Source organism: Natator depressus, chromosome 4, assembly GCF_965152275.1.
Source record: "Natator depressus isolate rNatDep1 chromosome 4, rNatDep2.hap1, whole genome shotgun sequence".
Classification (NCBI taxonomy): domain Eukaryota; kingdom Metazoa; phylum Chordata; order Testudines; family Cheloniidae; genus Natator; species Natator depressus.
Genome location: NC_134237.1, coordinates 115,913,217 through 115,933,819, shown reverse-complemented (window position 1 = coordinate 115,933,819; position 20,603 = coordinate 115,913,217). Strand labels below are relative to the sequence as shown.

The 20,603-nt window shown below is 40.3% G+C and overlaps 1 protein-coding gene across 2 annotated transcripts in view; it reads left to right on the top strand.

The window, feature by feature from the left end:
- LOC141986786 (uncharacterized) overlaps positions 1 to 20,603 on the top strand; it is a 76,803-nt gene that overhangs the window by 9,748 nt on the left and 46,452 nt on the right. For both annotated transcript variants that reach the window (XM_074951709.1, XM_074951708.1), the window contains exons 5-6: positions 704 to 949; positions 2,083 to 2,506. In XM_074951709.1, the coding sequence (XP_074807810.1) occupies positions 704 to 949; positions 2,083 to 2,506 (670 nt within the window). The remainder of the gene's footprint in view (positions 1 to 703; positions 950 to 2,082; positions 2,507 to 20,603) is intronic.

Sequence of the window (20,603 nt, the reverse complement as noted above, 5' to 3'; positions counted from 1 at the left end):
TGAGTTAACCCCCATTGAAAATCAAAAGAAAAGACTCCCATTAACTATTAGGCCCTAATTATTGGGTGCCCATCAATCGTTAGGCCAAAATTAGGCCCTCGAATGAGAAATAGCATCAAGTGATCCAAGATCTCTGCACAAAAGTAGGTCGGGGGTTTTCATTTGTTTGGTAGGAGAGCTATTGATATTTTCACTTAGCTTTTTTATTTTGGGATTGAAAGTGGGGCAGTGAGAGAGATTTCTAGGAGCTATCTAGAGTCAAGCATACACTATGGTAAGATTTCAGAGTAACAGCTGTGTTAGTCTGTATTCGCAAAAAGAAAAGGAGTACTTGTGGCACCTTAGAGACTAACCAATTTATTTGAGCATAAGCTTTCGTGAGCTACAGCATCCGATGAAGTGAGCTGTAGCTCATGAAACCTTATGCTCAAATAAATTGGTTAGTCTCTAAGGTGCCACTATGGTAAGAGACATTTCCACTTTGGATTGACAAAAGGATGCTTCCAGGGTACTTAAAAATGTTCAAAGTAAAATTAACGTATTATCCTTCTTGATTTTTGTGAATGTGGATTCTGCAAAATTGTTTTTATAAATGTTCCTACAACATGTTTAATATAGTGACTACTGTTGATCCAAAAACAAACCATTCCTATGAGAAACTTTTTCTAACCTGAATTCCTAATAACAGCATTCTTGGTTGCAGTTACTGCGTCCTGCTGGAGACACTTCACAGGTCAATGGATTGCCAAATAATCATGGGACCTACCAGGCTGAAGCGAATGAGAAGGCGAGGCCAATTCCTGCAAGCTTTCTACAGAAGTCAGATGACATCTGCTGTGCTCACACAACTCAAAACAAGTGTACTACTTCTCCTTTAAAATTAACATGCCTAGAGAGGATCATAGCCTTGCATCGAGAGCTTAGACAAAACCATCACAGTAATTACCAGGTCAATAAATCACTTTCATAGTTATTAGTTTAATGAGATCAATTATTCTTAGCCGTCACTTCATGGATCACATAAATATTTAAATAACCTCTTTATTAGTAGTTAGGACAATCTGAGGAAGATAAACACACAGTGTATTTCATTATGAATCTTCTTACCTTTTGTTTAAGAATTGGTAGTTGCTCCTAGAGGATGTGAAAAAAAATCTGAGGTTTCTTTTCACCCTTGCAGCTCTCAGTAAAATCAGCTTTGGAAATTCCAAGATGGTAACAAAAAGAAAACAGCAAAACCTAACCAAAATGTAGCTTCTGATCTGCCTTTTTCTTTCTTCCCTTTTTTTTAATGATCCAATTATTCCTGTGCCCTGAAGCTCTTCGGAGTAATTTCCATTAACTGCAGGAATTCTGTTAAGGACAGAGCTAATCAATTGCATTTGTGACTGCTGCTGTACTAAACAAGCAGGAGATTTTATCCACTTCAAGGCAATACAGCCACCCTTTAACTGTACAAAGAAGATGAGAGACTGCTAGATTAAAAAACATCCATGTCAGATCTTGCAACATGACGTTGTTGAATTTTCATGATGACCTGAAAATAAATAACTGAAACAAACCAACCAAAACCACATTCTCTGTTTTATCACAGTAGCCACTTAAAGAGTCAAGCATGTTCCAAATGATGTGTGTTTTAAGCCAAGAAACTGCTCCTTATGCTAATAACACAGTAATAGAAGTATTATTCTGATAATGTATTAACAAACAGAACCATTCAGACAGCCATATATTTGTGCCACTCAGCCCCTGCTTCCTGGTAATCTATACTACAGTAAATCATGTATATAAAGGACTAATGATGTTACCATTATCATCAAAGAACTATAGATCTTAGAGATGGCAAAAAGCAAAGAACTTTTTGGTCATCTAGTCATTTCCCTGCTAGTGCAGGAGCTTAAGAGTTAAATTCCAATGAAAGCATAACAGACATACTGTACAGCTCATAAAATGGAAAAGTACTGCTGACAGCAGTCGTTATGCACAGAATCACGTGGTCTGTTTTACTATATCTTGATATATGCCTTTTTTGTGGTTGCGAACATTCAAAAGTTACATATTCTTCTCCTCTGTCCTCCTCAGATACCTTCATTTGCCTCTTCCAATTCAAAACTGAAGGCGGATTGCAATTTGTCCTCTGTCTGTCATCCAGCCCAAGATGTGACCTCCCAGTTGGTAGTGTCAAAAATGAACAATTCACTGAAACTTTCAGATAGGAGCTCTTTCCATCTCATAGATGGGAGGGACCAGTTGTCTAAACTTGGTGATGTATTCCACAGTCATACAGGAAATCAGCATGCAGGTGCTGTTCTCCAGGGAAGGAGAAAGAAAAATGTCATTATGAATAACACATGGATCTCGGGAGAAAAACCAGATGGCTCAACCTCAGCTACCACAGCAAAAAGCTATTTGTCAGATGTGTTGTCAGCAAGTAATAAAGGTCAAAATCCTACTGGGGAGAAATCAGCTGCACTGGAAAGAGTAAAAGCCTCAGAAATAAAACAAGGTAAAAAGCCTTAACCATGTGATTTTCCCATTGTTATAAATATATTAATCTTTTCTGTCTGCTCTCTGTGAGACAGATTAAGGGAACGTGCCAACTTTCAAATAATCTATTTTAAGCAAGCAGATTCTCTGACCTATGTTTCTAATAACTAGAGGTGGCTAGAAAATGTATTGGAAACAAAATTTTTACAACAAATTGAATAGCATTTTACCGACATTTTTCTTCCATTTTTTCACCACTTCTGCTAATGAGACCGCAAACCATCCAAACCTACAGAATTTTCAACATCTAATTTACCTTCCAATTTTCTTTCTGCTGTTAGTTTACTATTTTTCACTTCTCTCAGTTTGGATTGTGAAAATCAATTAAGTCAGTTTCACATTTATTTATAGCCCTTTGCTTCAATATACAATGTGAAGTACTACAGGAAAGTCTTTGTTTAATGACTGTTTCCTTTGGAATTCAAGGAAATATATAATGGACATAGGTTTTATGAAAGGCAGATTTGTTTTTTGTCAGTGTATCTTAAATTATACATTTTTCTGTTTAGCTGAATGATAAAGCAGTGTATTCCTATAGGGTTTAGGATCTGAAAAATATCACTTAATGACAGTTTAAGTTGTTTCCTAAGGACCAGACTGGACGCCCCTTACTCATATTGGAAAATTCGCTCACTCAGGTAGTCCCGTTGACTGAAATATGAGTACTGGTGAGAGTAACTTTTTATCAACGTGACTAAAGGAAGTCACAATCTGGTCTAAGTGATGTCTTCATCCACACATTAAGGTTAGCCTGTTGTATCACCCCAGCAGTGTAGCGTTTTTCTCTTGTCCTCTATTCTTAGTTGTGGATAGCACCTGGAAGAGATGCATAAAAGCAGAAAACCCCACAAATCAGTCAGTGATGGAGGCTGTTGGTTCTCAGAGTCAGAGTTTGACATGGACATGCGAATAGATGAGATTAAAAAGGCAATATAGGATATATAGGGAGATACAGGGTAATCATAGTGCTTCAAGAAGAAGGATTAAGTGATTCAGTGGAGTGGCTCTAAGAGTTTTAATTACCATTTGGAAAGCTTTATTTCACAAGGAATAACTTTTAAAATTATATAAAACTGTATTAGATGTCTGCACAAGTGAATTTTAGGAAAACATTCCCACCAGTACTGTCACCAGTTTACCATTTTTTTAGCAGCTTAAACCATGAACATGGTGGTAAAAATGCCAAAGCCACTGGAGCCTTGGATTATACTGAGTTCCCAGTATAATTCAGTATAATCCCAGAAATTCTCTATTGTGTAGCCAGTTCAGAAGATGTAAAGGAACCATCATTCTGTACTTTTTAAAACAGGATTTTTATTTTTTTTATCAGTGAAGTACCCATTTTGGCATGTATCAGTTACACACTCCTCCTTTCTGAGCTGGTTGATCATTCTTTTGGCCCAGCAGGTGACTATTTTGCCCATTATTCTGCCCTTTAAAGATCAGAAATGCATGGCATTGACTTGTTGTGAGGACACCTTAACACATATGTACAAGGGCTGTATTTTCATGGGGAAACATCTGGTTTTTGCTTGGGACGGTAAGGGTGCAATTACACATGACAATAATGAAACTGATCCTTGTTCGGCGCCTTCTATAATAAATACGCACCAGCTCCCAAGGGAAAAGCAGAACAATATCTCAGCATACTCTCCAGACAGATAAGATCCCCTTTGGCGCTCCAAAACTCAGGCTCCTGCTGCTGATGGTCAAAATAGCACTATGGCATCTCTTAGCTTAGCCAACAATTCTATAGACACAAACACATAGTAAATAAAATGTCAAACTACCTTGCTTAATGCTAACAAGCTTCCAATATGAAAAACATGTATATGTAAAAAATGGCAATATTTGTATTGGTAAAATGATAAAGTACATTAATAGTCATTTTTATTGAAGCTTTTCCTTCCTGATATCAGCTAGGAGATGGATATTTACTCATAAATTTAGCCTGTAGACCAAACCCTGGTATATTAAACATGTTAATACATAAGACGATAGGCCCTATAATGGGATGATGGGGCCAAACTTGTGAATAATCCGTGGGAATACCTGTGTGAATAGGGTTACTTACCGGAGTATGTTTTGCATATGTGCACCAGTATATATGGTGTAATAGATTCTGATAAACATTTCCTTTGAACACCACTACTATAGTGTAAAAGAGAATTATCAAATAAAGCAAATGGATTAATTAAACAAATGCAAGATTGTGTCTTTTTAGACACAGTGGACTTCAATTAAATATGAATAATCCCTACATATTAAAAAGTATATTATTTCTAAATACAAAAATAAGTGCAAATACAGTGGTTGCTGTTAGTTACTATTGGCTAACAGTTATAAGTTAGCTTTCTTGTCAGTATAATGGACAAATGTAGAATTTTAGATACTGTGCTGGGAAAATGCCAACTTTTTAATGGTAACCCCCCATAGATTGCTGTATTCAACAACATAAGAAAAGGCAGTTCACCTGAAGTTTTACTTCCTTAATCTTCCCCTCCATCTGTCTCCTGCCCGGCACCCAACAGAGTTTTCAAGTGAGAAATGATAGATCAGTTTGTACCTATATATATGGATAAAGACTAGAGGATGTATTACATCAACAAACCATGTCCTTCAAGTTCTTTAAATATAATAATTCATTATGTATAGAAGCTAGCTCCAAACTGTACCAATCACAGGCCAGATGGTCCATATATTGGTGTCCTGCCAAGTTGAGGCCCTCTGGGACTCTGGGTTTACCACTAGGGCTTGGCGAACTGTTCATAAAGAATACATTAATGTCTGTAGCCCTTTATTCTGTGTGAACAATTTCAATAAAAATCAGAACTGGGTAAATAATAAACATGTTACATGAACATGTGGCCATGGATTGCTTTCCCATTATTTAAGTCTTTAGCAATTCTCTATTTGTTAATTGTGGCCTGTGAGTGGTTACCTTAATCAAATGATATTATTTCTGCTCCAGCTGGATGATCAAAACATTTATGAATGGAAGGAAAATGGATTCCGATATGGCCACTGTCATAAATATAAAGAGAAGGGTAAACACCTTTCTGTATTCAGAACTATAAAATCCCTCCTGGCCAGAGGCAAAACCCTTTCACCTGTAAAGGGTTGAGAAGCTAGGATAACCTCGCTGGCACCTGACCAAAATGACCAATGAGGAGACAAGTTACTTTCAAAGCTGGAGTGGAGGGAAAACAAAGGGTCTGTCTGTGTGTGTGATGCTTTTGCCGGGAACAGAAAAGGAATGGAGTCTTAGAACTTAGTAAGTAATCTAGCTAGATATGCATTAGATTTCTGTTTTGTTTAAATGGCTGGTAAAATAGCTGTGCTGAATGGGATGTATATTCCTGTTTTTGTGTCTTTTTGTAACTTAAGGTTTTGCCTAGAGGGAATCTCTATGTTTTGAATCTAATTACCCTGTAAGGTATTCACCATCCTGATTACAGAGGTGATTCTTTTACTTTTTCTTCAATTAAAATTCTTCTTTTAAGAACCTGAATGCTTTTTCGTTGTTCTCAAGATCCAAGGGTTTGAGTCTGTGTTCGCCTATGCAAATTGGTGAGGATTTTTATCAAGTCTTCCCCAGGAAAGGGGGTGTAGTGCTTGGGGGGATATTTTGGGGGGAAGACGTCTCCAAGTGGGCTCTTTCCCTGTTCTTTGTTTAACAGGGTGGTGGCAGCATAAGGTCCAAGGGCAAAAGGTAAAATAGTTTGTACCTTGGGGAAGTTTTAATCTAAGCTGGTAAGAATAAGCTTAGGGGGTCTTTCATGCAGGTCCCCACATCTGTACCCTAGAGTTCAGAGTGGGGAAGGAAACTTGACAGCCACACAAACACTTTTAGCATGAAGCTGCTGACAGATTCACAAGACTTTCATTTCCCACCCAAATTCTTGCAAAAGTTCACAGAAAACAAATAAATAGGGTTGATAGTACCTTTTGAAATGAGTGTTCGTGAGCATATTTTTGCAATATTTGCCCAGATTTTATTATTTTTTACACTTGAGATTCCCAGTCTTAAAGCCAAAGCATTTAATCTTAAGGTCAAACTCTTTTAAAAAATCAATAGAGAATAAATATAATATGAAGTATATGGTGATCTGATGAATAAAGTGTTGATAAGCATTGTCATGTGAGAATGGTAAAAAAGCATTCACTTTCTTCCAACACTGAACAAGAAACTTTATTAGAACAAGAAAAACAATAATATCTCTAAAGATGCTTTCTCCCTCTTTGACTCTCAGTTTCACTAAAAAGCTCATGCCTAAATCCTATCCTATTCCCTTCCTGTCCAATTCTTTTTTTTGGGGGGGGGGCTATGAATTTAAAAACACTATCTTGAGAGGCCATAAATGAGTTATGAAGGTCATTGTAAAAGAATGCCAATAAAACCCATATACCACACCATCATGCATTCTGCATATCCCACATATTTTTCAAAACAACTATCTTAGAATTGTTTTAAAAATATTATTCACACAATTTTTCATACCTTACCACCTGTAACTCCAGGCTTCCTTAGTGTACAGTTTTGAAAGTGAAAATTGAAATGATTATCAATAACATTTTAGAAACCTCTAAAAAAGACATGAAATAGCTTTCCCATAAATAATAAAGTTCCAGTTGTAGTGTCATTAATTCCAGGACATTCAAGAGATTCCCAAAGGAACACACATGTCTGTGTAGCCCTTTGGGAGTCAAGGAATCTCCACTAGGGAAGGGGGAGGATCTGGAGAACCTTTGAAAGGAGATAAGTTGGCAAAACTCGTGGCTTTCATTACAAAAGTGGTGGGTTATGCCAGCATCCACTGCGGTTCACTTGCAGATTTTGAGTTCCCATAAAATGGATATTAAATTCCACTATAACTAAGGACTATATTATGTCCTCATGTCCTGCATATCTTGTATTTTGTATCATGTAATTTGCATAAGAAAACCAGGGGTCAATCTTCCTCTGAGTCCATCAGGTCTGTGAAGAAACTGAGTTAGTGAGGTTACTCTTGATTAGCATCAGTATAAGTACAAGGAGAATTTGGACCCCTGTATTTAAGGTACATACAACATATTTCTTCTGTCCTTAAGAAAGCATATGTATCTAGTGGACATCACTCCTGCTGTAGAAAGACACTGACTTAATTTCTTCTTAGAGATAGCTTTTTCGTTCAGGCCTTAAGCTGACTAGCATTAAAGCCACTTATTGAAGCCAGATGAAGTGTGCAGCAAGATTTCTACAGTGCAGTCCTTTTGCTAAAGGCCTGATTAAATCAAGAAATGCCTACCTCTCTTTGTACATCTACAGTCTCATCAGGTCAGCCAGCTGGTAGCTTTGATTTTAGTCCATTTCTGTTGAGACTTCTTCTCCAGGGGAATAAATAGGATGACCGAAGGTGCTAGAATGGAAAACTGACTGTTTCAGAAGCTCTGGCTCATAATATTGTGCTAGGAAGATTACCATTGTCCTTTCTGCGGCCTTGATCCTGGATGTCTTTGCATGGTGAAGTACATTGTGTGTAAGGTTGTTGCCTTCTAGTACAAGTGTAGGCTTGTTATAAGCACCAGGAGTGTTAAACAGTGGGCAGAGCTCTTTGCGTGGCCCCCTTTCCTACTTGCAAATGCAAAGGGAAAAAAGAAGTGGGGCATGAGGAGAGAATGAGTGCCTTTTAGGCTATGTCTACACTCTGAGCTAACCTTGAGATTCCCAGCTCCCATATTGATACTCACACTAACTCTCCTTGAGCTAGTGCAAGTAGAAATAGTGTAGCCATGATAACATGGGCAATGGCGGCACAGCTTAACCATGCCAAGTACAAACCCACCTGAAGCTGGTGGGTACATACTCGGCACTGTCAAGCTGTGTTGTCACTGCTGCTGCCTGTGCTACCACAGCTACACTGCTATTTATACTCATACTATGGGCTTGTCTTCACTATGGGGGTAAGTCGACCTACGTTATGCTACTCCAGCTACGTGAATAATGTAGCTGAAGTCGACGTAGCTTAGGTGGACTTACCCGGGTGTCTTCACTGCTCTGCATCGATGGGAGATGCTCTCCAGTCAACTTCCCTTACTCTTCTCAGAGAGGTAGGGTACCGGAGTCGACCGGAGAGTGCTCTGCCGTCGATTTAGCGGGTCTTCACTAGACCCACTAAATCCATCCCTGCTGCATCGATTGCAGCAGTGTTGATCTCCCCATAGTGAAGACCAGCCTTAACTCAATGAGAGTTATGGTGAGTATGTGTATGTGAGCTGGGAATCACACACTTAGCTCGTAGTGTAGACATAGCCTTAGAAGACCTATGTTTAAACCCAATCAAACTAACAAGGGACATAGCTAGACATTCCTCTCTTAGGCCTCTCTACTTCCACAAGACAGGAGTATTTTTGCAGCTATGAATCAGCATTCTCAATAATGAATGACTGGGTCCATGTGTCCTTCTCATTATTTTTTTTACCATGTGTTTATACCTTATACTCTGCACCTTTGCTGTCCAGGATTAAATCTACCTGGGAAAATCCAAACTCAGATAGTTAATCACTAGAGGACTTTTGTTAACCCCTCTACCGCCATAATTCAAGCAAAATGATGTGTTCACTCCTTACAGAATTCAGGGTTATAAAACAAATGCTGAAGAGATAAAAAGTTATAACTTCTGGAAAAAACAGTTTATAACAATCCAGTGGCAAACCAGAGTATCATATGATAGATGATGGGTCAGATTCACCGTTATGTTTTAGCAACTTTGTGCCACTCTGGTGATGCAAATCAGCTGTAAGTCTGGCTTCCTCAGTCGGTTAAAACAGGAATGGCTCAAAGCAGCCAGTGTACGGATGAATCTGCCCCCAAATCTCAATATATTAAATGTTCCCTTCTACTCATTACTTGGAACAATTAATCAGCATCATCAATTACCTCAGATTAGATATATCACCTGTGTGGTAGGCTATGCATCTGATTTGGACAAGTGATTCCCTGCTTAACATCAACAGATAAAAGCAAACAAAGACTCTTCGTTTCCTGTTCTCACAAGAACAGAAATAGGTGCCCAAACACAGTAGTGATGGGCATGGTATAAAAACATGGATGGAGGGACTGACAGAAGTCCTATTCTTGTTGCTTGAAAATTATATTACAATACAGAGATTGTCATGCCTCCACCTTCCTTGGGTTTTTACTAATTTTATTTAGACAAATAGCAAGAGCATCTGAAAGGCCCAGGCCTCACAATGTGATGCAGCACATTCATGACTGGCTGGTAAAAGCTGCTTCAGGTGGGAAGCCCCGTAAGCACATTCTCACTTTTTTGTAATACTTCTCAGAACCTGAGAACCACAAGAAATTCTTTCTCTCATGTCTCCAACCAGCCACTCTACCTGCAAAGCAACAAGAAAGGCAGGACTTTGCTAGCTTTTATTGCTGTCCACTATCCTAAACATCTGCTGTGTGCTGCCTCTCTGCTTTCCCATTTCTGGGTTTAGGACTACATCTCTGAGTAGCCCCCACCTGCACTTACAGCTAGTTGCAGGCAGTCCCCTCTGGTGAGCAGGCTTCAAAAAGCTAGAGGTGGGGAGCAGCTGGATGACACCAGTGCTGTCTGTCTCTTTGTGATTGGAGCTTTGCTTGGGGCTATTGCTATTTTTCTTTCCTCTTATATGATTTGCTGTATAGGAAGAAGTGTTGAATAAGGGGCTGCTGTGTGGCTGAGTTCTGTACATCTCTGCCGTCTTTACAGTTCTCTTGCACTCCTCCTCTCCTGGGTGTGATCCCCTTTCCCTCATTTTCTGGTTGTTTGTATTTGTTATCAGCTTTTCATCCCTATGTTTTCTATTATTTGGGAACTGGCTCCTTTTGTGAGGTTTGCCTGAGGACTAATGGGTTTGCCCTTGTCCTTTCGGTTCCCATTAGCCGTATGTTTCTGCCTTTATTTTGACACTAATGAGCTATACTGGTTTTGTTGTAGGTATTCAGGTGCCGATTGGTAAATGTCTTACAGTTATGTGAAATACAAAGGAAAATCTCATTTATGTATGTAGAGGCCTTCAATTATACATACCTGAGAGAGATTCTCTTCATGTCCAGGAAGTCAGAGATTATGTGCACATGCAGGTCAGGCAATGGGTCTAACAGCTGCACTAATACTCATGAGCCCATGAGCAAGGAGAAGACAAACTCACTGTTTATCTGAGAGCTGAGCACATATTTCCTCTTACATAATATTAAATATCTCTGCTGCAGAAGGCAGAAGAACAGTGTATAAAGGGACATAGTCAAATACATGAAAGATTAAGCCTGACCTGTTGTGAAATCCCTTCTGTAGTTAAGTACCTTCCTCTCTCTATGAGGCTGTTTAAGCATGTTTTTTTTTCATATTGGGGTCAATAGGCCTGCTTTGTGTCCTCCTCCTAATTCCCTTAATTCCCATGCTCCTTAATTTAATAAGCAGCTATTAAAAAGAGAATGAAGCTGGTTGATACACATCTTTGCTGGCGCCTAGGCAGGGGGAGGGAAGTCAGAATAAAAATAATCTCGCCTATTCCTACAAATTGCCAGAAGAATATGTGTCTGCAGAGGATGAGCGTGACTGTCCACAATGGCAAGCTGGGTGCTGAGCAGAGAATAATAACACTGACAAACGCAGCCTTCAGTTTCATAAATTGCTCCGCCATGAGTAAAAGAATTGGCCACCTCAGATAATGGCAGTAAATGAAAAAGATATCAAAATTCTCCAGTGAGGGAGAAGCTCTTTCCTTTCTATTTTAAAAGGACTATATTTAAATTGCTTGTGCAACTCCCTGCGTGCCTTGGAAGTGAGGCACTTTGTAAATAAAGTAATTGTACTATTATTATTATGCTGTGGTAATTTGTGTTGATGGTAGATACTAACCCTTTTGAATATAAAGAAACTCAGATTTTGTTCCCCAAACCAACTCTAATCAGAAAAGAGGTCACATAATCTCCTCCATATAATTTACATATTGGACATGGAGAACTAGACTTGAATCCTATGCTAAACATCAGATTGTGCCTGTTTCTATGTTCTCTGTTAAACCAAGGCCATAATACTTCTGTTTTCTGTCTCTCCTCACACCCCCTGGAAACTTAGGGGCTTGTTCCTTTTAATTCTCACAAAATCACTTAACTGAATAACATAACCAGGAGACTGAGGCAGTGCCCCTTGATATCAGTGCAAAGAATTCCATTTCCATCAATGTGCTTTACATTGGGTATGCATAATATCCTTCATACCTTCCCCCTACCTTCCCCTTTTCTATCATTTAATCTCTTTGTTTCCTGACCTTTTGGAGGAGCATATTGTGCAACCAAGTGCAGTGTGCCTGTTGGGCTTACCCATGATACTGTGGTAGTGGGACACCATAGTAATCATAGCTCGTGCACAATTTACGTGTATCAGTTCCAGTGTATCAGTGTTTGAGCGCTTTTGTTATTAGATTGAGCATTCTTACGTAGACTCCAGAGCTGTGAGTAATGTTATTGGTGCTTTGTTCATTTTCACTTTCTTGACTCTTGCTTCTCTTCCTTTCCTGAAACAGTGGGATCCCTGATATTTTAGAATTATTGAAGCTGAAGGACTTGAGGGCACCCACCACCTTGAAGAACGGTAGTCCTTATGTATCAATTTAGGCCCTGCCCCATAGCCCTATGTCACTAGTTTAACTCAAAAAGTAATGGAAAGTAAAGGGCTGTGTTACATGGCCCAGTCAAACAGGAAGCATTTTGTCTAATTCTGTCACTCAGCCACAGCTGTTCTTGTATAGCAGTTCTCATCTAAAAGGCTGGACCTGCATAGTATTAAGTTTCCAGGCTAAAGAAAACCATGTTACAAGAAAAAAAAAAACATAGCCAGGAGACATCCATCTGACTCAGTAATACAAGCGATAAATATTAATAAACATAAGAAAATGCCTCTTCAGGCTTCAATTACAGAGAAATAATTTTATAGTATTAAAAATGTTACAGAGGAGCTAAGTGCCCAGATCTCATTAACTTTTCATGGGAGCTGGGTGCCTAACTGCCCTTTTTGCCTTTGAAAATCTTCCCCCTAAATGATTTAACTCAGTCACGGATTCATATTGGGCCAAGCATTCGGTCTCCTTATGAAGGGAAGCTTCCATTGAAGTGTCACACGTAGTAAAGCCACCTGAGCAAGGACACCAGGGTTTGACTTATTGAAACTGAGGGTTTGTTTTTCTTAAAAACTCATTAAGCAATAGCACTGCTGGAAAGGCTTGTACTGTGAACAATCAAGAGGCTCTGGAATTGACTCCCAATTCACAAAGAAAATATAACTCTCAACCAAATGTTGGAGTTAATGGGAAGCTGTCAGGATTGTAGTTTTTAAACAAATGCACATTTGGATGGTGTTCAGTTGACCACCATTTGCTTGGAGAACCGATGACATTTTCTTATTGGCTCCATTTGGTGAATCACTGCTGCTGATGGCCAATTTGGTCAGGCAAGAAGGAGCAGTCATGGTCTTGCTATTAATCCAGATAAAACTAAGTCCTTAGTCATTACCCTTAAGCAGTCTCCAGCTCCAGATTACAACCAGCTCAGCGTTAACCTGTCTCAGTGGGACAACAAACAGGTGGCAATTGTCAAATACTTGGGCAGTGTCATAGGCAGTGCTGGAGGATAATTGAAAGATGTGAGCACTCATGTATCAGCAGCTGTTACCATGTTTGGGGCCGTTCAGCAGCCTCTGTGGGGACGTTGTGACATTAAACTTGCTATGAAGCTGCAGATCTATAGAACCATGGTTATACCGACTATGTTGTATGGCAGTGAAACCTGGAACTGAGGAAGGCTGAAAAGCACCAGAATGATGCTTTTGATTCTCATCATCTTCATCAGCTGCTCAATAGTAGTGGCTGGACACGATCAAGAATGGGGATATTCAAAGCCAAACCCAGCAACCACCTCCCTCAGCACTGGTTCAGTTTTGGAAGCTTTTTTGGTATGGACACATAAGGATGGGAGACCAATGAATTCTGAAGCATGTTTACCAAGAAATGCTGCTACACAGCCAGTGAGCATATGGTTGCCAAAAGTTTCAGTGGCACATAAACTGAATATCCAGCCAGACCACCTTAAGGACCTAGCTGGTGCTCCATCTGCAATGAGGCTTATGTCCCTTTGGTATTTGCCATGATGATGATGACATATTGAGAGAGGCTTTTTTCCCCCCCCCCTCAGGTGATATCAATCCCTTATTGGGGAAGCCTTTAAATGTGCTGTGTTTTGAATGAGTGAATGACAAATGGTGCTCTTTACCACTCTCTCTGCACGGGGGACCTGGCCACAATAGAACCCCCTTGTAAACTGAGTGGTCAGTAGAGAAAAGACCTTCTGTGAGTAAAATGTGCCAGTTGATACTTTTTATGTTCTCCATCTGGATGGAGTTTGCTTCCTTGCACTACGGAAATGGGGTTTACATATTTCTAAGCAATCTGTTCGATTTCTTTCAAACCAGAGGGCAACTTAGCTATTCCATCCATATGGAGTGTGCATTATTACATTTAACACATATGTTGCACTTTGTTTGTCTCTCACTTATGAGTTGCTCAGGTTCACCAAGCAGCTTTCTTAATTTTTGGAACAAAAGACTCTTTTCCCGCAGGTGCAGACTTACATTTAGTTGTCTCAGGTGGGTGGCAGGAAAAGGTATTGGGTGCAGGTAAGTTTTTGCTCTGTCTTGGGTCCATATTCTTCCACCGAGGCAGGTGGTCATTGCTTCTGTAAAATATGAGACATTTTACTGGAGCAGAAATATTTTTAAAAACATAAAATAGATTAGAATAAAAGAAAAGTCTGTTAGATTAATGGTTTTCATATTGGGGGCCACTTCTTAAAACAGAGATTTTCTTCAGGTTTGGGAGGAGAGATATCCATGTCATGCTTTCCATGTGTCAACTATAGGAACATAGGAATTACCATACTGGCTCAGACCATGGCCCATCTAGCCTATGTTCTGTCACTGCAGTAGCTATTGCCAGATGCTTCACAGAATGGTTCAAGAAACTCTACAGTGGAATAATCTGCACACTAGGGAAGTTTCTTTCTGACCCCAACATTATATACAGATATTAATTAAATAACCAGCAGAAGGATGCATATGAAAAATAAAAACATAAATAATGTAAATACTATGACATTTAGATTTGTTTAGTACATGAATCTCCCTTTTCTATGGCCTTTGGTGGGACTGGCTTTCTAAAAGATGCAAAACACCTCCTCCTTGCCCTTCTCAGACGTGCAAAGAAGCATGATCACATTAAGAGTGACCTCAGACAACTTAGACTTTCAGTGCAACCTAAGAAAACTTCACCTGAAGGCTCATTCATTTCAGTTCTAAAATGCCCTCTCTGATTTTAAAATCCTCCATAGACTCACGCCTGGCCATCCTACAGGCCTTCTGTCTCTTTTAACTCCTTCCCTCTCTTATTTCCCAAGAGCTGGCCACATAAGCGTGTGTCCGTTGGTATGAGAACCTTCTCTCCTGCAGCTCTTGTTATCTGGAGCAGCTATCCTGTATCCTTCCACTGCTCAGATTTTCCATCTCCTTTCAAATCCTAGTCCAAAATATGTGTTTTGTCTGACATATATCTCGTAAATTCTCTCTCTGCCTTTGTTGTTTTTTTATTTGACTTTACAATTCTGTTATGGACAGCAAAGCTGTGAAGTCTTGTGAGAGATAATTTGCAACGCTATTACACAGAAAATTGTGTTTTGTTGCAATGAAATTGCTGAATTCTAAATGCAAAATATTAGATTACATTGGACCACTTAGAAATGATTCTGTTGGAGTCTGAGAAAACAGCTTTCACTTTTCAGTCAAGGAGATCCCATTCCATAATTCTGTGCATGTTTATGTAAAACATACATACTGAGTCCTGTCTTCCCTTCACAAGATATACTTGGAGGTGGTAGTACTTTGTAGCAAAAGGGCCCTCTATACAGATCAGATAAACATAGATCGACAAATGGGCTATGGTAAAATTTTCCAAAATGCCTAATATTCTATTTTCAAAAGTGACTTAGGCACCAAAGTCCTATTGCCTTTCAATTAGTTTCTAAGCCACTTTTGAAAATGTGATTTAGGTCCTAAGTGACTTGGGTACCTATGAAAATTTTACTTTATTTCTATACCTAATTTTTAATCTGGAGACTTCTACCTGGGATTTGGAATTATGGCTGATGGATCAATATCTTTATGGAACCTCCTTTTTTATCTGAGGGGAAACTGTTATTTTAATACTTGGGATGTATATGGTCATTGGCTAATGCCGTGTTTCTCATAGAACTAATCTGAGGGCAGGAACTCATATTTTCAGTAGTCTTTTCTATTCTTATCTTTTCTGTCAGGTACGGCGAGGTTATTTGATTGCTTAGTGATCAGAGGAGAGACCTCAGAATAACTCCACTATAACATACCAGTGGGGCAATGAAGACTGAAATCTATTTCCTGTTACTGAGCAAACAATTCTAGCATGTTACCAGCCCCCTCTTACAGAATTTCTATTGCAGATAATGTCATAAGGTAGATAAGTGCTTGCAATGGACAGCACTGCTTTAGCCTGAAAAATATTCACAGTTGGACCATTGTGTTATCAGCATAGTTCTGTGAATTGAGCATCACTGGTATCTATTCCCTTAAACTTCTACAGAATCCATGTGTATGTAGAAGCAGGAAGGAGTGGGTGAGAATTGCAGTCCTTCTGGCTGGTGGCTGGAGAGGAAAGGCGTACTTCCTTAAGGATGAAAAGCAGGATGGGTAACATTGAGTGTCTAAAAAACACTTTGCATTGGAAACATCATGTGTTGCACTGCTGCAAAAATGACACTGCAGCATGACCAGATGGAGACCAGCCAAGGAAACTGTAGGGGCTTAGTCTGTAAAAAAAAATAGACAGTGAGTCATCCCTGTCTAGCATTCAATCCTGTATGTTTTTGATCATTTTGGCCTCTCTCTTTTCACCAGGTTTTCTGTGTCATTTTCTCTTTCCCAGTTTTGTTCAGATGGCTGGTTTCTCTGGGCATTAAGAATAGCGAAGTTTGATTTCTGTTTAATCATGTACATCTGAAATGTAGTTATTGGAGATGGATACTTTATAGCTCTAAGTAAATATGATCCTATGCTGGTTGTTTTTTAATTAGTTGCCATAAGGAAGAGTGGCTGATCAGCCTCAGATCACTTGGAAACTCACCCACTGAATTGCTCTAAATTAAAATAGCTTCTGCTGCTTCTGCTAAATTGCTGTGTCAGGAGACAACCCCACCCGAGCTGATCAGTGAGAGCAAGTACTGCTTCCAAATGTGCTGATTCAGCATCAAATAAGCAATTTAGTGGCAGCTGTTTCTTGTATCTGGAGTTTTGCTCAGCTTCAATCTTTCTCAAACAGTTGTCACTTCCTACTAAAGCCTTTGCAAGGTGGTTTTACTCCAGTGTAAGTGCAAGTGGAGGCCACAAATGAATTCACATGAGGTTATATGCTAAGTATAGTAAATCTTAAGCCCTCTGTACACCCACTTCCTTTCAAGAAGGCAGGTTGAAAAAGGCTAGGAGAGAGAATTGACAAGTCTAAGGAAATTGACCACACTGCACCTGAAACAGTGGGCCGGGGGGGAAGAGGTCAGAAACTGCTGCAAAAAGGAGGGTGATGCTCAGCTTTGCAGTGCTCACTCACCGCCTGGAAAGGCTTTAAAAGGTGCAAGCCCTGGCATTGGAAGCCCTTTCTCCACGCAGCAGGCAAGGCAGCACCCACCCTCCCTCATCCCGAGGTGCGAATATCAGGTTGGGTTAGGACTTGCTGTGGGCATAGTCACTCGTTTGTGAGGGGGCTGGGAAGGAATTTATCCCTCACCACCATATTGGCTTTCTGGAGTGTAGTTTTTTCACCTTCTCCACAGCGGGTATCAGGGAGGACCTATTATGGTGAGGAGAAAAAGTGGTTAGGCTGCATGTCACAACTTATTTTGTAAGTGTGGGGCGGATGTCCAGTGCAGATACTCCATGGGGAAGGCATCCAGTGACCAGATAAATGGCCTGGTAAAGGAGGTGCTGGTTAAAGAAATGAAACAAGTGTGTTGGGGTGGGGGGGGAGGTGGGGCACCTATGAATGGTACAGCAGGGACCCAACCCCACTTTCTTTTAGCCCACCTTAACTCTCCTATGATGGGGGAGGGGTGGATGGTAAGGTCCAAGCCATGGGTTGGCTGGTGGACCTGGATGGAAAATGAAAGGGGGCTGATGGAAGCCCTGGGTAATTATTTGAATGAACATGGAATTGCCTGCACTGTACACTTTTATCTGCCAGGTAGTCCCAGACCTCTAGTGTTAAAGTTGTGGCCTGATTAAATCCATATCAGTGTCTCATGTCCTTCTTTCAGTATAGCCGGACAAGGGCTTGACTGCAGTCCTCCTCATGATAATGAGCTAAATGCTCCTGTGACCAGATAGGGCTGACTCGGTGGTGCTCTCATTTATGGAATTGGTTGCCCTGTGCCCTACATTTGACTTTGCATTTATACTTGTAATATCTGCATCCTCTCTGTGTGGCATCAAACTCTAAATGTTTATGCTGTGTCCTTGAGTTGAGTGCCCAACATAAAATGAATAATAAGAATAAATAATCCAAATGACTCCACTAATCCTGGAGCTGAGGGAATGGAGGAGTGAGCCTTTAGCCCCAACCCTTCCTGAAAACCATTTTGTATCTACTCTTTACCTATCTCCATTGAGACCTCTTGCCAGATAGAGCAATGTCCCAGGCATCCAGCAGGAAAGTCCACAGATCCCATCCTGTTTGCAATCAATAGGTTTCCATTGCAATGAAAATGGAAATATAGCTCCCTGTGGAGCTTATCTTCCATTTCCCCAAAGTGCAATGGAACAAAATGTACCCCACACCCTCTTCAGAAGCTGTGAGAATCACTTTCTCAGTGCTTTTGGACTCCTCCTTGGATGGAGTTCTGGCCTGAGTCCCACATAAGACTGTTTGGGTGTCTCCTACAAAGAACAATGTTATAATCTATATGACAGGGCGTACCAGGTCTTCATGACCCGCTGCTGGAGGTCCCACTGCTTTGCTATACCCTGCCCCAGGAAACAGATTTTTGAGAGGAAAAGAGCAGCAAGTACTTTTAGACCTTCAGGCTTGCCTAGAAAAGCATCTTGGGAGAAGCCATTTTGGGAACCATTGACATCTGATCCTCCAGCAACTAGAATGGCTGGGGCTCAGGAATAGCCAATCAAAGCCCTGCAGGCCAAAATAAAAGGAGCTGTCTGCTGATAGCAAGGCAGTGCCTGACTGGGGCCCATGGAATGAAGAGAGATGCTTCCTAGGCCACAGCCAAAGAGGCTAGGTTAGGGCCTATTGATGGCCACATTGGCTGCAGGAGGAACCCTGCTGATTTAATTATTTGAAGGGCCAGGAGCTTATTCTGTTTGAGTTAGTTGTACCCCGGAAGGGGGTTGAACTGTGTGACCCAGCCAGAGGGCTGAGCCACAGAAGATCCTCGGAGGTAGGCTGACAGCTGTATGGGGTGCTGTGAGCTGAAGACAATGGCAGCACCATGCCCAGACCCCGGGGGGCACTCTCAAAGGTGAGTGCAACCCATCACAGTCTAGATTTCACATAAGAAGCCTGTGGCGAACAAAGAAAATCTAGGTAGGAATTCCAGTGATAGGGAACATAACTGCGGATACATTAGAGAGAGATTCTAGAGGTTTAGGCTTGGCAGTATGAGCGCAGAAGTGAGAAATCCAGAGACTGTTTTTGGAGCCGATAAGGGGAGACAAACTGAGAGGAATGATCCAACTGGGAGTTTGAGAGGTGCTTGGAGGAGGAAGATAAAGGAGTCCCAGAAGGCAGGGTGGTTAGAAGGAAGAATATGTGAACGTGGGGGGCTGGTGAGGCAAAGATTTAGTGATCCGGGGTTCCATTCCATCCACCCTATCGATAATGCATTGTTAGTGCTCTTGAAACTGTAACATTGCTAATTTTCCAGTGAATCTCCTGCTCATCCAGGGAATGTGTGTTTTGCAGTGAGGCTCTTACATGTATTGTGGTAGTTGTATTTATGACAGGAACTGTAGTAGCAGATGCTTTGGAGAAACATACCTGAGCTGCTCTCGTACCGTCATTTTCACTGGTGAGAAAATTTTACACTGAGACATCAAGTGACAGTTATTTCAGATATTAATGTAGTGCACTCTATAATATAGTGTGTGTTCCCTTGGTTAGTGTTTTGGGATAATGCTATCAGTTTGGTTTTGGATAAGGACCAATGTGCCCCTTTTAATGTCCAGAAATATTCTGTTTTGGCTTCCCTTATAGATAGATTATTTGCACATTTTAAAAAGCAAATATTGCATAAATGTTAGAACAAAGGGGTTTTTTACATGTTTGTTTGTAGCCTCTCTATATTCTCCTGAGATTTTTTGCATCTCACTGTTTAGATTCTCCTGCCCCCCGAAACTTTCTGTCCGAGAATCATCAAATTCTTTGTCCCTCTGCAATATTCAGACATGATCTAAAAAAACTATTCTTTAGGTAAATAGAAGAGATTATGCAGTATGGACATAGCAATGGGAGGCATATATGCAAGGACTCAACGGGCAAGGACTCAGCTGGCCCTAGCTACGGAAGAACGCCTTGCAAAAAGATGGTCAGAAGAAAGGAACAGATGTTGTCTAGGCAGGGGATTCTCATTCAGTGTGTTTGATTTCCTAGCCATATAGTTGTATAATGAAAAACCCATGTAAAGAACACACATTTTTGATTAATGATCTAGAATATTTTGTTAAAATTCAGCAGGATAACGCTTTCCATTTTTGAAAGAAAGAAAGAGAGCTGATGTTCGTTACCAGCATATTACTTTTGGACAGCTATGGAGTTCTTTCTTTTTTTCTCTCTAAAAGTAGCTTTAACTTAGACAGAAAGCAAACAGAATTAATATTTGATTATTCAATTCATAGTAAACTGTCATTTGATCCCTGTTGCAGATGGGGTGGCACTTTGTGTTTAAA